Source organism: Suncus etruscus, chromosome 14 (genome assembly GCF_024139225.1).
Source record: "Suncus etruscus isolate mSunEtr1 chromosome 14, mSunEtr1.pri.cur, whole genome shotgun sequence".
Taxonomy (NCBI): domain Eukaryota; kingdom Metazoa; phylum Chordata; class Mammalia; order Eulipotyphla; family Soricidae; genus Suncus; species Suncus etruscus.
Window position 1 is genome coordinate 27,761,418 of NC_064861.1, and position 21,308 is coordinate 27,782,725.

A 21,308-nucleotide genomic window follows, 5' to 3' on the forward strand; every position below is an offset into this window, starting at 1 on the left:
AAAAAAAAGATATACTTAAAGGACTTCTTACAGAAAATGATCCTACCTCTTTATAGAATGCTGATAATGAAATAACAGACATCAGATTATGAAATATGTAACAGAAAGGGAAATCTTTTTTGTAGTAGATGGTTCATCCATTTGGTCTCTTCTAGGTACCCAGTGAATTTGGAGGGGTAAGAAAGAAATAAGGTTATTATTTAGGTTCATTTAGTTCAAGGGGTGCCTTGATACTGAGCAAATACCACGACTATTCTATAGGTTGATAATTTTTCAACTTTTTAGCAATAGAGTTCTTTGAAATGACATCTAATTTGGACACTCACTACATAGAACAAAAGGGAGCAGAAGACTAATCAGCCATTGACTTACACATGCTCCAGATAGCCCCTGGAGAGACTCGTGGGCTTTGAGAATCTAGTGGAGTGACCTTTCAAATGGAACCTACTGATTGATAGTGATGGGGTGGAAGCCTGTGGAGGAAGCATCTAGAATGAGAACCAGTAGGTGTAACAGAGGCCACAAGGGAAAATAGAGCACTTTGGTAGGATAGCTGTGTTCATCTCTTCTGACTGAATATCAACTATTTCACAAATAGAACTTCTTGAATGGCATCAGTGAACTTCTGAGCATATAAATTATGTTGGAGACAATTTCCGGTTTTCTCTTTCTTTGGGTTATTGAGGTAATTGTTGACCTTTTCAGCAGCTAGCTAGAATTATTATGGTGACATCATCACAGCACCCATGGCAGTTTATGTTTTGTTTTGTAATAACAGGTCAGTGTGAAATTATTTAGATTATTGAGTAAAATTATTATGTGGTAGTTTGACAAAGATGACTAGTTTAATGTGTTCTGATTTTGCTGCAGTAAATCAGAAGAAAGGGTGGAAAATGACTTTGATGACTATTTCTGTATCATTCTAGAGGAAAGAACATGGATTCTGCATGACCCATACCTTTTTCACAGCATGAAATGTGCACGACCCATTTGAATGTTCAGTATGACTCAGTAAAATGATACTGAAACTCGGAACAGTGGGGCAGATGAAAGCTCCTTTGTTCAGTAGCTTTAGGATTGGTGGGAGGGGCTTGTGTAAATCAGTGTTACAAGCGCAGAGAATTAGATTCAGGCTTTGCCAGATCCTTAACCCCTGGAGACTGTATAAACTCCTCAGTTGGGCTGGGTGGGAATTCTTGAAGCTTGTGGCTTTATTTATTTATTTATTTATTGCCTTTTGTTTTACTTTGGTTATTATTGTTTTTGTTGTGGTTTTAAAGGAGACTGAGGTTTAAGGATGAATTATAGCTGGAATGTCTTTGTTATTAGGGAACTTAAATATTGTATGCTTAGAGTAAGGGCATTTACTGATACTTTCCAGTGGAAAAATAGCTTGTGGCTCACTCTGCTTAGATATATGTATGTGTGTGTGTGTGTGTGTGTGTGTGTGTGTGTATGTGTGTATGTATGTGTGAGATGGTGTAAAGCTAGTAAGGTTAATTAACTCTAATTAACCCTAATTAATTAACTAATTAAGATCTTATATGAATGAAGGGAAGAAGTTATAGGTGAGAGAATGGTGGGATCTAGTAACTTTTTGTGAACATGTGATTCTACATTTCATATGCATGTGTGTACACATGGGTGCTCACGCATAGGCATGCTATACTGCTGAGAGGGCAAGTTGTATAGAAGTAGCTTGCGTTTTCTGCCAAGGACACCTGAGCTCAGATTTTTTATCTGCCATAAACTATCTGGGTGACCTTGTCCAAGATTCATAATGTCTCTGAACTTTTTGGCCCTTTGGAAACAGGATACAACTCAATAAGTTGCCAGAAGTTTGTGCCTTTTAGAAACCAGGGACCCAGAATTGTTTCCACATCTCTTGGGCCTTCACAGAGAACTGACAAGACAGAAAGAGACCTTGTCAAGTTTTGCCCTTGCATCAAGGGTGAACATAGAGTGGGCAAATTAGATGTCCTTTCCCTAGCAGCTCACGGTTTTCAAGTCACTTTTTCTTTCAGGGAGATTTTGTATGAATTGCATTATGTTGAGCTGTGATCCTCTGATAGCACAAAATCTACTTTTGAAATCTTGTTAAACAAAGTATTATATTAAGAGAGACATCACTTATTGGACCATTCTGGAAGGCTGTAAAGCACAAAAATCAACACAGCAAGGAAGAACAAGGCTTTCTGTTCACTGGTCTCAGTGGAGGTTCTCATTGCTTCTCAAATGGCTCTATTTGTTCTCCATCTGTTCTTTATGTGTATAATGGAAATAATACTGTTGTCCACAGGGCCTTCAAGACTGCTAATCTTATTAGTTCCCAGTCAAAGCATTTAGTGGTTACTTGATTGAAGACCAAGTTATATTTTATCTTTCTACCTTTTAAGTCTCTCCACTATAATAATAAGGAATAATAAGGAATAATAATAATAAGGAATAATAATAATAAGGAATATTCACATACTTTATGGTTCTGGATTTATCTTTATCCTATGAATGCAGCTATATGTCATTTAGGACTAGAGAATAGATAGGGTTATTTATCATATTTAAAGACTAAAGAGAGGGCCAGAGAGATAGTATAATGCGTAAGGTGCTTGTCCTTCACACATTGATGCGGGTTTAATCTCTAGCACCACATTTGGTCCCTCAAATCCTGCCAGTATTGATCCTGCGTGCAGAGCCAGGAGTAACTACTCATCACTGTTGGGTGTGGCTTCATAAAAAAATACATCGAAAAGTTTATTCAGAAAATTCTTTGAAAATTCAATTCAGAAAAACATTTGACAAAATTCAATGTAACTTTATAATAAAAAAAAGATAAAATATAAGGTAATTTTCTTTTTTTGGTGACACTAGAGATTGAATTCAGGGTCTTGTTTTTTTGTTTTTGGGCCACATCCAGCATTGCTTAGGGGTTACTTCTGGCTTTGAACCCAGGGATCAATCCTGGGAAGCTCAGGGGACCATAAGGGATGCAGAGGATTAAATCCAGAAGCAATAGCACAGCGGTATGGCATTTGCCTTGCACGCTGCTGACCAGGAATGGACCTGGATTGATTCCTGGCATCCTATATGGTTCCTGCCAGTGGTGATTTCTGAGCTCAGAGCCAGGAATAACCTTTGAGAGTCGCCGAGTATGGCCCTAACACCCAAAAACAACTACAACAACAACAACAACAACAACACAAACAAATAAAAAACCCAGGTCAGCAGTGTGCAAGGCAAACACTGTATCTTCTGTACTACCACTGGCTGTGGAACAGGTTTTTTATTCTTTTATTTGCTAAATTAAGCAAGTGCACTACTATTGTTCTACATCCCTAGTCCATGAATGAATATTTCAGGGCTCTAGCTGTATATAAATAATATGTTTGGGCTCTACTTGGTGATGCTTAAAGACTATTCTAGATCTGCTTGGAGTCATTTCTGATAGTGTGTGGGGGCCCAGTTGTTGCAAACCCCACCAGTTTTAGGGTGGTGGAAGTAATGTTTGGAGTTACTCCTAATGTTTGCCTAGGAGTTACTCCTGGCACTAGTCTTAGTAAGGGATTACTCCTGATGGTAGTCAGGGTGTCGGCTCTGGTGGGAGCTGGGGGCAACGAGGCCGATGCAAGGGTGAGTAAGGGTCTTTTCCAGCCTGCAACCTTTGAGGCTGGACTCGGGAAAAGGAGGGAAGACCACTTTTAGGGAAGCCTTGTCAGAGCAATAGACTTCATTTATTGAAAATAGGGACAGGGCTTTTAAAGGAGAACTTTAGGCAGGAAACAGAATGTGAGTAATATAGCTTTACATTGCTTGCCTTAGGCATTACAGCAACCAGAATGTATGTGGAGACAGTGGTCATAAGGCACATAGCATCATTAAATCAGGTAGTAAGCAAAGGTAGTGGTTACAATGCTCATGGCATCATTAAATCAGAAAGTATGTAAAGATAGTGGTTGTGATGTTTATGGCACTATTCAGAGGTCTCAAACTCGAGGCCTGCGGGCTGCAAACGGCCCTCCGTACAACATTTTGTGGCCCTGCCCTAGAGGAATTTTTTTTGTTTTGTTTTGTTTTAGTTGTTTGGGTCACACCCCCCAATGTTCAGGGCTTACTACTGACTTTGCACTCAAAGATCACCCCGACTTTGCCTCCTGTGGCCCCCAGCTAAATTGAGTTTGAGACCCCTGATTAGTTTGTAAGGACAGGTTGTTTGACCTGGATCACTTTCTCCTCAGCTCATCCTGCACTCATAACAACAAGGAACACAAGTCTCTGAACAGAGATATTCTTTTATATTCAAGGTCAACTTTCAGAAATCCCCTTATTTCCCAGCTACGTTTCCCCCACATCAGGGGGAAAGCTGATGTTCAAACTTGGGTTTGTCACATAGAAGGCAGTGCTTGACTCACTACACTATCTTTCTGGCCCTTCAAGAGAATTTTTTTAATTTGATTAGTGGCAGTTAGAATCCATATTTTGGGGATGGAGAGTAGCACCTGGAATTGAACCCAGAGCCTCGCACTAGTCAGGCATTTGCTTTGCTGCATGCCACATTCTTAGCCTGATTATATCATTTATAAAAATCCTACTAGATACACAATGGGGGGCACAGTAGGGACATTTTTAGAAAAGGATCTGGCAAAACTATCCATTAGTACATTTTCTGGTCAATGATGTGATCATCCTATACAGTGCAAATTTTCCTTCAAAAAATAACTTAGGGGACCAAAGAGATTAGTAGAGGGATACGGTGTTTGCCTTGTATATTGTTGACCCAGGTTCAAATCCTTGACACTGCATATCTTTTTTTTTTCCTACCCCAAACACCTCCAGGAGTGTCTACTGAGTACAGAGCCAAGAGTAAATCCTGGACAATTGGATTTGGTCCAATTCCCACCTACCCCAAAATAAGAAAACAAAAAGAAAATTATAAGTTTTCAAAATGGAATGGAAGAAAAGACACTTGAAATTTGTGTAGGTAGTATTATTGTTTAGGTAATGTACCTACCTAAATTTTAAGACAGATAGTTATAAATCTGGTAATATTTGGATATGAAATCAGTTTTCTAAGATGAATTGTACTTTATAAACCATATAAATCAGAAAAATAAGATATATAACAAAGATACCATCATTATTACAGTGTAGCAACAAAGCTATAAGATACATAAGGATAAACTTAGGCAACATGTGTAAAGTTTTTTTGGGCCACACTCAACAATGTTTAGGGCTTACTCCTGGTTCCATGTTCAGGGATCATTTCTGGCATAGCTTAGAGACTATATGTTTGCTAGGGTCAAACCTGGGCGGATCACATGCAATACAAACACCCTGACCACTGTACTATCACTCTGATTCCAATATGTGCAAATCTTTTGTACTAGAAAATATAAAAAGTTGAATCACATAAAAGACACCTAAATATGGCGCCGGTGTGGTGGCACTAGAGGTAAGGTGCCAGCCTTGCCTGCGCTAGCCTAGGACGGACCTAGGTTCAATTCCCTGGCATCCCATATAGTCCCCCAAGCCAGGCGCGATTTCTGAGCTCATAGCCAGGAGTAACCCCTGATCGTCACCGGGTATGGCCCCAAAACCCTCCCCAAGAAACAAAAAACAAACAAACAAAAAAGATCACCTAAATAAATGGAGAGATTCTCAATGTTCATGGATTGGAAGATGAAATATCAGAAAGAAATCAAGTTTATCCAAATTGATCCATAAATCCAATGCAATGTCTCATTGGAATCTTTCTCCCCTGCGCGCCCCCCCCCCCTTTCTTTGGTTCCACAACCAGTGGTGTTTAGGTGCTACTTCTGGAGTTCGGGACCATGCAGGGCTAGTGATAGAACAACCAGAGATTGCTGGTTGCAGCAGCAAAGCCTGCATTCCACCCCAGTGAGCTGTCTTCCCGAGCCCGCAGAATCCTTTATGGAATGTGGCAAACCAATACTAAACTTGTTTAAAAGAGTAAAGAAACCAAAGTAGTCTAATGCTTCTGAAACATAATAGTAAGAGAGCTAATAATAAACATGCTGGTGGGATAGGTTAAAAATTCAACAATAGATCTTTAAGTATTTGGAACTTTGGTTGATATGTGATCTCAAATGCTATGGTAGGGAGTGGAGAAAATAAGTTAAAAGTTGTGAGGAAAAATTAGAACTCTTTTTATATTGTGCCATAACAGCACTGGAAAGAGTATAGCTCAAAAATATTATGCTTGCAGTAGAAAATTATGACCTGGTAACTTTTTATTCTTTGAGTTGAGAAGGTCACTAACATAGTTATACTAGAAGAGTTTCATTTGCCTTTTATCCTTCTTCCCTCTCCCTGTCCTTGTTGTTGCAATAATGTGGAGGGTTTTACACACACACACACACACACACACACACACACACACACACACACACACACACACAAACACACACCATGCACATGCCTGGCTCTGGTACTCATAGTGTTTCATCGTGTTACTTGTTGAGGTTTGTGCTTGGTGGTACTTGCTCTAGGTCACATTAGTAAGGTTTGCACTTTGTAGTTGTGCTTGCATACATGCTTCTTGGGGTTCACACTCTGAGTTGAGGCACACAGTATGGTTATGGCATCTGTCAGGGGTCTTTTGCCAGGACTGCATTTTCTGACGGTGGTGCTCAAAATCTTTTTAGGTACATTGTTCACACCACATCTGGTTGTGGTGTAGCTGGAAATAACTGATAGTGCAAGTGGCAGAGCTGTCAGGAAGCACTTCCAAAATCCAGATGTCCTTGGTGTATGTTTGCATGTTGAGCTGAAGATGAGAAAGGAGGCAAAAGGAGTCTTTTATTGTCAACAAGCTGTGTGTTTGGCATGCTGATTAATTTTCAGTGTTCTAGTAGTTACAAATCCCATTAGAAGATCTATAGCAACTCTCAAGTTCCTGATATGTTCTCTTAACCATAAGATCCAGTTTGTGAGGCTGACTAGTAGTGTTGACCGAGGTTCTCTAGAAAAAGGCTAAGGTCTTTATTCTAAGACTCAGTGTCTTAGAATTGAAATGATCTATAGGTTCTCAAATCTGTAGAAAGTAGAGAAGGTTCTGCTTTTCTACTTGCAAAGTAAATCTTAGCCATGTCCAAATAGAGGTAAGATCAAGGTTTCTGACTTGTTTTGGAGCTGAATAGTTTAATAGTTTGGAAATGCTGCCCTATTCATTCTTGTGAACCTTCCCCATAAAAATGAGACATATTGCTCTGTTTTAGTTGGGCGTGTAGCTGTCATCCTATTGCATTTTGAGTGCTTTGTCCTCAAGTCTAGAAGCATTGAGATTATAAGTGACTATTGTTCATTTCTGTTTGTCTTTTGGGCCATACTTGGTGGTGCTCAGGGATCACATTTAGCAGGCTTTCATGACTATTTGGGGTGCAGGGATCAAATTGAATTGACTGCATGCAAGGTAAACAACCACCCTACCCACTGTACTATCTCTCTGGACCCTCATTTCTTCTTTTAGTTTTGGGTCACAGTGGTTCTTAGGACCTATTCCCAGCACTTTGCTTGAGGATTGCTATGGTTTGTTCTCAGGGGGCAATTATGGGATGACTGGTGCCAGGGATAGAACTTATATCTCATGCGTAAGGGGCATTGTCCCACATTCCTACCCCAGCTTTTGCTTAGTTAGCCCATGTCAGCAGCCTTTCTTTTAATAACAATTGCAAATTTTTGTCTTTATATGGGTTATGACTTTCTCCTCCCCACCAGGTGTTTCCACTGTTCTCTGCCATTGTGATCCTCCTGTGTTTAACTGTGGTCACCTGCTGCTTATCTCTGTTCTCTGCTTAAAACCTTTTGATGGCTTCTCATTGTTTCAAAATGAAATCCAAACTGCTTAGTTTTTCATATATGTATCTACATACATATATGTACACACTTAGGACTAATCATTATTCTAGTTTATACTTTTGGAAGCCTTCACCCTCTTTTTCTAGGACTTCCTGCCTGATGTTTCCTCTGCTGTATTGCTCTCCATCTTTCTTTTCACCTGGCTAATATCTGCGCTTCCTTACTATTTGTGTGTTTTTCTTTTTTTAAACTCCTGGAAAGTTTGTTTTCAGTCTGACAGCATTTGGAGAGTTTCCCATTCTCGGTAATAAGCCCTAAAATAATAAGTAAATCTTAAGATACTTAATTACTTAAGATATGTATTGTAAATGTTTATTTGACACTGAACTGTAAAGGTTTTTTTTTTGTTTGGTTTTTTTTTTTTTTTGTTTTTTTTTTTGGGCCACACCTGGCAGCATTCAGGGGTTACTCCTGGATCTATGCTCAGAAATAGCTCCTGGCAGGCACAGGGGGCCATATGGGACACGGGGATTCGAACCAACCACCTTTGGTCCTGGATCGGCTGTTTGCAAGGCAAACGCCGCTTGAACTGTAAAGTTTTTGAGAGCAGCAATTGTGCCTTTTTTATCGTTACATTTGCCTTAAATTTAAATAAAGTGCTGGGCATTCACTTAATAGATTCCATTAGATGTTTACACAGAGAACAAATAGCCCAGTGTGGGTGTGGATGTAGAAAAAAGGGACCCTCATTCACTGCTGGTTCAATCTTTTTGGAAAACAATATGGACACTTCTCAAAAAAACCCCAGAAATTCAACATCCATATGACCCAGCATTTTCCCTTCTAAGAACCCAAAAACTGTATTCAGAAGACGTTTGTGCCTTATGTTTATTGAAGCACTATTAAGGATAGCCAAAATCTAAAAACAACCCAAGTGTCCAAGAACTGGGTAAAGAAACTACGGTAAGATACACAGTGGAATACTACATGGCTTTAAGAAAAGATGACAGCCTGTAATTTGCTGCTACATAAATGAATCTGGAGTGAAGTTAGTCAGAAAGAGAGGAACACACAGAGAATGATCTCTCGCATATGTGGGATATAAAGAAATATAGTAAAGGAATAACAAATATCCAAAGGCAACAGATACTGAGAACTGATCTTAAATAGGAAACTTACCATGTTACCATGGGGGTGTCTGAGGAGATACTGGGAAATTGGTGGAAGAATGTAGACACTGGTAGAACATGTGGTTCTGGAATGATTTAAGCAAGCTATCACTAACAGCATTGTAAACCATGGTGCCTAATATAAAGTGGAAAAAAAAAACCCAACAACAACAGAACATCACAAATAGCCCTCAAATTAACTGGTATAGTGCTAAGCCTCTCCACATTACTTTGCCATCTCTCTCTCTCTTTTTTCCTTTCCCACCTCTTAAGAGATGGGAGCTGGACGCCAAAGGTTTCCCATAAAGTCACACAAATGTTGCTGAGAGATGAGCTTGGAACTGACTTCTACCAGAGGAAAGTACTTTGTGTATTTTCCCTGCTGAGTCTGTGGTAAAGAGAACTGGCTGACAGTTGCCAGTGGTGGGTAGGAAATGCATGGGCATATGGCATTTGGATGAATGGTTAATCAACATGTAATCCTCTCTTTCTCCTCCCACTCCCTCCTGTTTACAGCATCAAGCCCAGCTCCCAGCCCCCAATTCAGGCTGGGGATGATGATAAGAACCAGAGGACTATCACCGTCAACTCTGCCCACATGGGGAAGGCGTTCAAGGCTATGAATGAATTGCGAAGGTACTTTTCTTATTTTGCCTGTGTCCTTTTGGAAGAAACTTGTTCAGTGAATGTCATCAGAAGCTGAGATCAGAAGTCAGAACTCTACTGCCTAATTTGGCTTTTTTCTCTTTACTCTCAGAGTCACTTGGTTTTCTCTTTTATTTTGAATTTGGTACTTAGGGCTTACTCCTGATTCTGTGCTCAAGAATCAATTTTGGTGCTGCACAGGGGACCATAAGTAGTGTTAGGGTTTTAAGTCTGGTCTACTATATGCAAGTCAAGTGCCTTTAAGTGTACTATCTCTCTGGTCTCTGAACTTTCCCTTTAAAAACAGAGAGAAAACTTTCATCATTATTATTTTTAACATCTATTATTTTAGATCTTCATCATAGGGGAAAATTCTTTAGAGTTACTTACAGTCTTTCTCTTCAACTTGAGTTTTATCTGAACCAGCTGCTTGAGGACCAGTTGTAGAATGATTGTAACACCCACACACTGCCACAGATTAATAATTAAGGATGCCATGTATTTTCTTTTGGTCTGCCTCTCTCATTCCTTGGTTTGAGTTTAGCATGTTAGGACAGCCATATGAGTAGAAGAATACCTAGCTTTTTGAATGCAGTTCTACTTTTTTTGTTTTTGCTCTTGGAATGCAGTTTTACCTTGTAAAGGAAAAAATGATATGAAACATATCATCCTCCCTGAACTAATGGTGAGGGTGTGACAGGCTAGTGTGAATGTCTGATGAGCTTCTAAGACAGGTTGGGACACTGAACATATTTCCCTTTACAAAGACTGTGTTTATAATAGCTTCTTTACAAAAGTACTCAGATGCTTCTTTTTCTAGCCAGTCTTTTGGTTACATATGTTATGCTGTTGTGAGTTGTAATTGTTATTTTCTCTTTGCCTTATATTTCATGAGCTGTCTGACTTTAGGGGAAACTTTTGAGTCATTTTGATCTCTAGTTCCTGATGAATCATACTTTTTGAGTCTACTTACCAAAGTTATACCAGAGGTACTGATTAGGCTCTGGGTTGGTGGGGGTACAAAATAAAACACATAATTAGGCCAGTTAAAGTTATCTTTCTATGCTACAAAAATATTTTAAAAAGGAGGAATACATACGGTGTCTGCTAGATAGTAGGTCTGCAGAAATAGTTTTTTAAAGGAATTATGGAAAGGCTGGAGAGAGCTCAGAGGGCTGGAGCTGTGCGAGTGATTGGATTACTAGCATCACTTGCTCCCAGAAGCACTGCCAGGAGCAATCCCCAAGCACCAAATTGAGAGTAATCCCTGAGTATCACTGAGTGTCACCAAAAATAACCCTCTAGAATTATGGAATTATGGAAGTTAGTATGTCATACCATAACTTGGGAGAACACTACTTATATGGGATGATCTTTAAGCTGAATTTTAAAGGATAAGTGTTAAAGAATGACAGTCGGAAAGATAGCATTGTGGGTGAGGCAGCTGTCTTACACCACCCCTACTTTGATTATCAAACAACAAATATGGCCCCCTGAGCACCACTGGGAGGAATCCCTGAGAACAGAGCTGGGAGTAGTGAGCAGCAATGGGTGTGTTGGGTGTGACCCCCCCCAAAATAACAAAACAAAATAAAAAGAAAATAAAAGAAAGACATAAGAATAATAATGAGATTAGGGAAAAATCTTGCAGCCAGAAAAAATGGCATAAAAAGTACATGAAGAAGTATATTTTGGTTCGGGTGGACAGAACTTTTGTTTTGTTTTTGAGCCATACCCAGTGATGATAAGGGGCTACATTTACACTTAGCTGTGTGTGTGTGTGTATGTATGTATGTATGTGTAATTTCTAGCTGTGCTCAGGGCAGTATATGGTAGTGAGGAGTGAACCAGGCCTCCTTCTGCTCTGCTTATCCTATTGAGTGATCTCTCTAATGACCTGTTTGAACTAGTACTCAAGAATTTTTCTGTTTCATCCTGTTTGTTTTCTTAGTACTACTTTCAGCTAGGCCTAGTCTTTGTCATTAAAAGCCAAATTAAGGGGGCGGAGAGATAGCACAGCAGTAGGGCATTTGCCTTGCATGCAGCTGGTACAGGACGGACGCTGGTTCAATCCTCAGCATCCCATATGGTCTTCCATGCATGCCAGTAGCGATTTCTGAGCGTAGAGCTCAGAGTAACCCCTGAGATTCATCAGGTGTGACCCAAAACAAAAAACAAAACAAAAAAAAACAACTCCCAGTCCCCCCAAAACAAACCAAATCAAGGGACTGGTGTGATAGTACAGCCAATAGAGTATGGATGTCACTGACCCAGGATCTATCCTCATTATCCTATATAGTTCCCCAAGCCTGTCAGGCTTGATTCCTGAGCACAGAGCAAGGAGCACTTCCAGGTGTGGCCCCCAAACAAACAAACAAACAAAACAAAATCAAGTTAAATTAATTTTATTCTCTTCAATTTTTAATAGGTCTCTACTAGATTTCTTGGAATCTCTACCTATAGTTGACTTAGGCAGTGGGCATTGTTGATGTTCATGTTTCTCTTGTCACTAAATAATTTGTGTTATGTTCCCTAGAACCAGCAGTTCTTTATTTAATTCCCTTGAGTGTGATTTGCTGATTCAAGATTCCAGGTTTCTTTTTTTGTTTGTTTGTTTCATTTTGTTTTGGGGCCACACCTGGTGATGCTCATGGGTTACTCTTGGCTATGTGCTCAGAAATTGCTCATGGGTTGGGGGGAACATACGGGATGCTGGGGGATCGAACCGCTATCCATCCTAGGCTAGTGCGCACAAGGCAGACACCTTACGCCCTGTGCCACTGCTTTGGCCCCAAGGTTTCTTTTTCTTTTTCTTTTTTTTTAAATTTAATTTAATTTAATTTAAACACCATGGTTTACAGAGTTGTTCATAATACCATGTTTCAGACATTCAGTGTTCCAATACTAATCTCACCACCAGTGTGACTATTCCTCTACCATTAACTTCAGTTTTCCTCCTCCCCCAAGATTTCTCCATTGGCAGAAATAAAATTTTATATTATTTGTTAAAACAAATATAAAATATTTTATATTATTTGTTAAAACATTTATAAGTGGAATTATCAAAAATTAGTTCAGTAAAAGAAAAATTTGAAAATTGTTATATCTCACAATGGGGTTCTTAAAGTCTAAGCTGTTGGTTGCTAGTAGAGTCTCTTGTGTTACTGTTTTTCTTAATTGAATTTAAGTTTGCTTCTATATTACTTTCCTATGTAATTTGCTATGCTCCTACTGGGCTATCAGTTTTGTGGAATTTGAAGTATAAAATGGCTGCATGTTTCAGGAGCTTCAGATTATGTTGAGCTGAGACGATTCTCTGCTTGCCACCTCTTGAGGAAGCTCCAGAGTTTTATGCTTGAAGACCAATAGACCTGTGATTTCTGTTAGCTTGGCTTCTCTTCCAGTAATAGTCATGAAACTGTAAAGCTGGACCATTTACATGGTGGAGTCTGTGGGATGTCGGTCTGGCAGCTGGACTTCCAGCAGTACTGGGGTGCTTGTAAGGGGGAGGCTGTTTGTTCATACTCCTAGAAGACTCCAATTTTCAACACAAAGACCAGTATACCTAGGAGTTTTGTCAGTTTGGCGTCTCTTCAAAGATTTTGTCATGAAGAAGTGAAACTGCACTGTTTGTATGGTGGTGGCTGTGGAGTGTGGGCACAGCTACCAGAGCTTCAATAGGGCCGGAACTCAGCCTACTCCCTCTCAACAGGGTCCCAGAGTTTGCAATCTGGAGACCAATGTATTTGTGAGTTCTGGGGAGATTTAAGACTCCAGGAATCTAAATAAACAGAATAACTTCATATCTCAAGAAATCAGAAAAAGAATACCAAACCAAAACCAAAATTAGTAGAAGAAAAAATAACAAATATTAAAGATAAATGGGATAGACTAAAATGATAATAGAAAAAAATCAGTGCAAATGAGGATATTTTTGAAAAAGGCATAAAAAGAACTAAGAGGGGCCCGGAGAGATAGCACACCGGCATTTGCCTTGCAAGCAGCCGATGCAGGACCAAAGGTGGTTGGTTCGAATCCCGGTGTCCCATATGGTCCCCCGTGCCTGCCAGGAGCTATTTCTGAGCAGACAGCCAGGAGTGACCCCTGAGCACCGCCGGGTGTGACCCAAAAACCAAAAAAAAAAAAAAAAAAAAAAGAACTAAGAGGAGAAATAACTCAAAATTGTAAACAAAAGACATTATAATTGATAACATGAAATGAAAATGCATTATATGAGGCTACTGTGAAAAATTATATGCTTACAAGTAGAAGAAATGGATATATTCCTTGAAATTTATTAACTACTAAGACTGAATCATGAAGAAACAGATGCTCTAAACAGAACAGTAATGGTTAAGGAGATTGAAACAGTAGTTTAAATTCTCTCATCAAATTGAAGATCAACACCAGAAAGTTTGGTGAATTCTACTAAATACATAAGGAAGAATTAATACCAAATCTGCCTTACATGTGGCCAAATGAAGGATGCAAGTTTGGGAGATCATACAAGGTGCTGGGTATAGAACCCAGGTTGGCTGGGTATAAGGCAAATACTCTTCCTGCTGTACTATCTCTCTGATCCAAGCTCACATACATATTTTTATTGATTGATTGATTGATTGTTTTTTGGGCCACACCCAGTGATGCTCAGAGGTTACTCTTGGCTATGGTGATGTTCAGGGGTTACTCCTGGCTATGTGCTCAGAAATCGCTCCTGGCTTGGGGGAGCATATGGGACGGCAAGGGGGATCAAACTGCGGTCCATCCGATGCTAGCACTGGCAAGGCAGACGCCTCATCGCTCTGCACCACCACTCTGGCCCCAGCACATAATTTTAGGGGTGGGGTTGGGCCACACCCAGCGGCGCCCAGGGGTTACTCCTGGCTCTCTGCTCAGAAATCACTATTGGCAGGCACGGGGGACCATATGGGATGCCGGGATTCTAACCACCGTCCTCCTGCATGCAAGGCAAATGTCTTACCGCTGTGCTATCTCTTCGGTCCCCAGTCCATCTTTTCGTAAGTAACTTAGAACTTATAGCCTGTAATGTCCCTACTGCTTCTTTGGGAAATTACCAGGCTTTGTATCTTGTACCAAAAGGTTCAACTTGGATGCAACCTATTTCAGTAGTTTCTCTTTTTCCTCCCCCTCTTCTTCCTCCTTTTCCCCCCTTTCCTTCTTTTTTTCTCCTCTCTATATAAATCAGTATTTGCCTAAGTCAGTTCTGAGCAACATGAGTTTCCTCAAAACATTCTGTGTGAAAAAGAAGCTTTGTATCCACATGAGCAAAACATGCTTGATAAAAATGCTATTTAGGGGCTGGAATAGTCGGGCATATGCATTACAAGCAGTCAATTCAGGATGGATGGTGGTTCGAATCCTGGCATCCCATATGGTCCTCCGTACCTGTCAGGAGTGATTACTGAGCCAGGAGTAACCCCTGAGCACTGCTGGGTGTTACCCAAAAACAAACATTAAAAATGCTATTTAGATTCATAATGCATATATGAGTAGCTCAAGAAATTCTGCTATAAACATATTTAATTGAGTGCTTTCCACATGTATTTTGCTATATAACTCACTTTGCTTATTGTTATGACATCCTGAATATTTTGTGAAACTTGTTTTGGAAAGTCTTGTTTTGAAAAACTAATCCTTTGAAGAAAAGTGAATAATTTTTGTATTAGTGTTTTCTAGAGAAATAGAAATGATTACATGCATAGTGCATAATTGTTCAGATACATGAAGAGATTGTCTATATATACACATATATGTTTAAATTTTCATATATATATAAATGGGAGTTTTATTTTAGGAATTGTTTCAGATGAAACGATTGGAAATGGAAGCTTAGAATTCCCACAACCTGCTTCTTGCAAACTGGAGAACAAGGAAAGCTAATGATGCCTTGATGCAAACACTTGAGATGATGATTGCCTGTAAATTGAAGGATTGGAGAAGTAGAAGGATTATTGTGTATCACTGTAAGAGAAGATGATATTTCAGCTTAAGAAGAGAGAATGAATTCACCTTTACTACCTCTTTTGGATCTATTCATGTTCTTGGCCCATTGACTCCCTCACCCATATTGAAGAAAACCTTCTTTTTACAGTACACTAATTCACATGCTAAACTTTTCTGGAGAAATTTTCAGATATACTCAGAAACAGTGCTTTATACCAGCTATCTGGGCCCAGTCCAATCCACATACAAAATTAATTAATTATCTCATTTTTTTTGTCTTCATAGCCTCCCCCCCAACCACGATAGACCATACTCTTGTATTTGTATTAGCTGGAGAAATTTTTTTTTTTTTTTTTTGGTTTTTGGGCCGCACCTGGCAGTGCTCAGGGGTTACTCCTGGCTGTCTGCTCAGAAATAGCTCCTGGCAGGCACGGGGGACCATATGGGACACCGGGATTCGAATCAACCACCTTTGGTCCTGGATGAGTTGCTTGCAAGGCAAACACCGCTGTGCTATCTCTCCGGGCCCTGGAGAAATTTTAGTTCACGTTTTCTTTTCTTTTTGTTTTTATTTTGGTTTTTGGGCCACACCTGGTGATTCTTAAGGGTTATTCTTGGCACTGTGCTTAGAAATTGCTCCTGGCTTGTGGGACCATATGGGGCACTGGGATCAGACCAAGGTCTGTCCTGGACCCACTGTGTGCAAGGCAAATGCCCTACCTCTGTGTCATCTCTCCGGCCCCTAGTTCATGTTTTCTTTTGCATTTTTATTTAATTCTTTTCTCAAAAGGGATGTGCTTTATTTTAGAGCATTTGAAAAATGCAAAATGAATAGTATTACAATTTAGAAACTATGATGCTTAAATAAAGTAATTATTTTTAAAAAGTTACCACAGTTTCAAAGAACAGTGCTACTATTAAAGACTTATCTTCTTTTAAAAACTGATTTTTCTCTGCATGTTACACTGAGCAAGTTTTTCTATCTACTAAATCTTCCACATTATTTTAAGTGGATGAATGGTATTTTTCACCTGTTTATTTTTCCAAGGATTTCCTGTTCTTGGATATCTGGGTTCTCAGTTCCTCAGATAAACCACACCTACAGTGGTTGTTAGTAGTATTGTGGCAGAGTGGCTCTCATGGAGACTCTGGAGCTAGGCAGCCGGTTTTAAGATCTTGACCCCCACACACTCTGGCTGTGACCCTTGATAAGTCTTTCTAAACTCACTTTTATTAACCATAATATGAGGCTAATAATAGTTCTTGACTTTTTGACTCATTAAATGGTTTACTTCTAACAGTGGCAGTACAGATATAGCTGTTTTTTTTTAAACGTTGTGTACAATCTATTGTCTCTATAGAATTAATTTCTAGAATTTCAACAGCATGCAGCCTAGTAACAGTATTATCCATTTCTTTTATCTTCTTAGGGCTCCTATTACATAGTAAATGCGTTCTAAGTGGTACTGTTAGGATGATAATGATGTGATGCTAAGTATTGTGTTTGGACACAGTTTATTTTTGTTTTTAGCCATACCTGGCTGAACTCAGTGCTTACTTCTGGCTCTGTTCTCAGGGGTCACTCCTGGCAGTGCTCTGGACACCATATATGGTGCTGGAGATTGAACCCAGGTCTTTTGCATGCAAGGCAAGTGCCCTAGCTGTTATACTACCTCTCCAGCCCTGTGCATGGGCCACAGTAAAGAAGGTTAACGATGCCGGAGAGATAGCATGGAAAGGCATTTGCCTTTCATGCACAAGGTTGGTGGTTCAAATCCCGGCATCCCATATGGTCCCCCGTGCTTGCCAGGTGCGATTTCTGAGCATAGAGCCAGGAGTAACCCCTGAGTGCTGCCAAGTGTGAGCCAACCCCCCCCCCCCAAAAAAAAAAAGAAGTAGGTTAACGAATTGCAACCTTGCCCTTGCACTGAGGAGTGGTATTTAAAGACTATATCAAGTTCAAAAGTATTTAAATGAAACGTTTTTAAAAGCTAGAGGAGAATGGGTGAGGATGGAAAGGGGGCATGAAAAGCACTTCATTGATTGGGATAAGTTTAAAGGAGTTGGTTAGAGGCATATTTTGCCTTGGTAAAATCTGACATCCATGAATTAAGATAATGAAATGTTACATGATATTCAAAGAACCTGGGGTTATTTCTTGCATTGTTTTCACATTTCCCTCCTTCAATTTAAGCTATTTTAATCGAGCACACATGTTCTTTGCAATTTATGAATCACAATTCATGAGTTTCCTATTCTTTTTACTTCTATGAAAGATAAGAGCTGTTGGCATAGTTACCACCCAGCTTTTCTCCTCTTGCACTTTATTGATGTGCTCTGTCCAGACAACAGCTGCTCCCAGACTGACTATTATCCAGTATAGACCGTCTTGATAGTCCTATATTTCTTTTGAGTACTAAGGACTTATACTTCTTGTATATTCTAGACACAGCATCTTACTTTATAATTTTTTTTTTATCCTGTGCATTGCCTTTTGCCTTTTTTTCTCTCAAAGAACAAAGGATATGCACTTTCATATAATGTATCTGGTTTGCTTATTGCTTTACTTTGCACATTGTACTTAATAAACCATTGTCTGATCTAAATCTAGGAATATTTATTGCTGTTTTCTTTTATTTATTTTTCTTTTATTTACTTATTTTTATTTATTTATTTTTTTGGTGACACTCAGGGGTTACTCCTGGTTATGCACTCAGAAATAGCTCTGATTTGGTGGACCATATGGGACACTAGGGGATCAAACTATGGTTCATCCTAGGCTAGCGTGAGCAAGGCAGACTGCTTGTGCCACTGCTCCAGCCTCTGCTGTTTTCTTTTAAGTTTCCTTGGTATTAGTGCTTAAGTCTTTTATTGATTTTGAGTTATTTAATTTTATTTGATACTAGAAATTAAACCCAGGGCTTTAGACAGAATGTGCTGTACCATTGAGCCATATTCTGGCACCTTGAGTTGATAACATTATTTAAAATAATTTTTTAATGGTGCCAATAGTGTTGATATTAATGTTTTCAGTGTACCAAGTTATGATACCGCCATTACCATCAAAGTGCTGAAGACACTCCACTGCTCTCCTTACTGAGTTGATTAAAATAAATTTTTTTTTTGAGAGGTCAGCTCCCAAGAGGTTCTCAAGGAGTCTGGGTGCCTTTTACAGTGATACTTGTCCATCTGAGCCAGTTGATTCAGGGCTAGTGTCCAATGATGCAGTAGTGCTTGTTACACTTGGGTATTTGGTTTATAAAATTGATCTTTGAATAGTTCATTTTGAATCAGTTTCATTCATGCAATTGTTGTGAGTTCTTTTTTTGTATGAGAATGATTTTATCCTTACCTCCTATATAATTGAGAGGTTTGCTGAATAATGGACCCTACGTTGAAAGCACTTGGCAGTGCTCAGGGGTTATTCCTGGCTGTCTGCTCAGAAATAGCTCCTGGCAGGCACGGGGGACCATATGGGACACCGGGATTCAAACCAACTGCCTTTGGTCCTGGATCGGCTGCTTGCAAGGCAAACGCCGCTGTGCTATCTCTCCGGGCCTGAAAGTTTCTTTCATTCAGTAGTTTGAATATATCATTCCACTCTTTCCTTGCCTGGATTATTTAAAATGGGAGTTCTCTTTTTTTTTAAATAATATTTTTTATTTAAACACCGTGGTTACAAACATGATTGTGGTTGGGTTTTAGTCATATGAAAGGACAAAGGGAGATCTCTTTGATTCTTAGATTCTCTCCTTTATACTTGAGGTTTTTCTTCTCCCTTACTGCTTTAAAGAGTCCATCTCTCTTTGATTTTTTCCCTTTTTTTTTTACTGTATGTCTTGGTGTTGATCTGTTAGTATTTATTTTGTTTGGCACTCTTTTTCTCTTTTGCCTTTGTACAGCAGCTCTTTCCAGTGAGTAGGAACGCTCTCTGCTATTGTTCATTTATAGATTTCTTAATTTTGCAGGCTAGTGGCTCCTTGATTTCTGTTGCTTAAACTTTAGCATTGATTTTAAGTCCTCATCTATAAGGCTCAGGCATTTTGGTGGACATGGCAATTTACCAGGGTTTCTCTCCATATCCACAATTGCAGTTGTCTTTCTTAGTTTCCCCATAGTTCTTTGCATTTAGTGGTTTGAAATACTGGAGTTTCAGGGTGTTTAAGAAAGTGATCTATTAAATCGATTTTAATAAAAGTTAGCTAGAGGTATATTGCTTTAGAGGTTATTTTCCTAAACAAGCAAGTTTAGCTAAGTATGATAAAAATATTTCTGAACTAATTCATTGGTTTGTTCAATTGAATTTTGAGTTGTATATTTTCTTTTCTTTTCTTTTCCTTTTCTTTTTTTCGTTTTTTGTTTTTTTGGGCCACACTCAGTGGCAATCAGGGGTTACGCTTGGCTTTTTGCTCAGAAAGCACTCCCTGCAGGTTCAGTGGCCCACAAGGGATGCCAGGAATCAAACCCGAGTTCATCCCAAGCTGGCCGCATGCAAGGCAAATACCCTACTACCTCTGTGCTTTAGCTCTGCCCCCAGAGTTGTACATTTACTAGAGAAAGAAGTGCTAGGTCCAGTCTGCCTGGAAATATCTTATATAAATGGAAATGTCTTCAATTTAGGTTTGGGAAGGGGGGTGTTGATATGAAGGACCAGAGAGTCCCTTCTCAGCAGATGCAACTGAGATGAGGTGAGAAACAGCAGGGAGGTAAGGACCAGCGATGAAATGCAGAAGCAGCTTTGGGGAATACTTTGGAGGCCTTACTCACTGCATTTGTTAGGAGGGACCAGAGAGTTCCTCTCTTGGCAGACGCACCTGAGATGAAGTGAGAGACAGCAGGGAGTTCAGGACCGGCGATGGAATATGGAAGCAGCTTGCTTCATACAAATTTTATTTTAATTATTTTTTAAAAAATTTTTGAGATATTTATTCATAGTGGAGTTCAGGGGACTGTGTGGTGCCAAGGATTAAACCCAGGGCTCCAGTCCTTTGGGTCATCTTCCTACCCCTCTATATGAACAAATTTAGCTTGTCAATTTTCCCTATGTTTCTGAGAGTAAACATGTTTAATACACTTCCTTATGTTCATAAAAGTCTCATAGCTTGTCAATTTCTAGCAAATAAGCCAATGGGGAATTTGATGGAAGTTGTATAAAATCTGCAGAAAAATTTGAGAGGGTATTGTCATTTAATGATGTTAAATATTCTAATTCATAAAAATTGAAACTTTTTCATTTATTTAGGTTTTCTTTCATTTCTTCCAACTGTGTTTATAATTTTTTTAAAATTTTGGGCCATACAAGGTGGTGCTCAGGATTTACTCCTGGTTCTGCTTATTTATCACTTCTAGCAAGCTCTGGGATCCATATGGAGTACCAGGGATTGAATCTGGGTTGGCTTCATGCAAGGGAAATGCCTTGCCTGCTGGTCCAGTGTTTATTATTTTAGAATATATGTTTTGTGATGCTCTTGTCCAATTTTTCCCAAGCATTTTGTTTTATTTTGGCTTTTGGACCACATCTGAAAGTTCTCAGGGGATACTTTTGAGTCTATGTTAAGGAGTGAGATTCCTAGTGGTGCTCAGGATGCTGTAGTGCTGACGATTGTACTTGGGTTCAATGCATGCAAGTCAAGTGCCTTACCTACCTCCTGTACTTTTTCTCTAGCTTTCAAATTTTTTGTTTTATGATGGAATTATAAATAATGTTATTAAAAGTGA

General features: G+C 39.3%; 1 protein-coding gene across 1 annotated transcript in view; it reads left to right on the plus strand.

The window, feature by feature from the left end:
* The window catches only part of KLHL3 (kelch like family member 3), a 158,389-nt gene that overhangs the window by 24,061 nt on the left and 113,020 nt on the right, over positions 1 to 21,308 (plus strand). Inside the window, exon 2 of the mRNA XM_049786046.1 lies at positions 9,498 to 9,617. Coding sequence (XP_049642003.1) covers positions 9,498 to 9,617 — 120 coding nt within the window. The remainder of the gene's footprint in view (positions 1 to 9,497; positions 9,618 to 21,308) is intronic.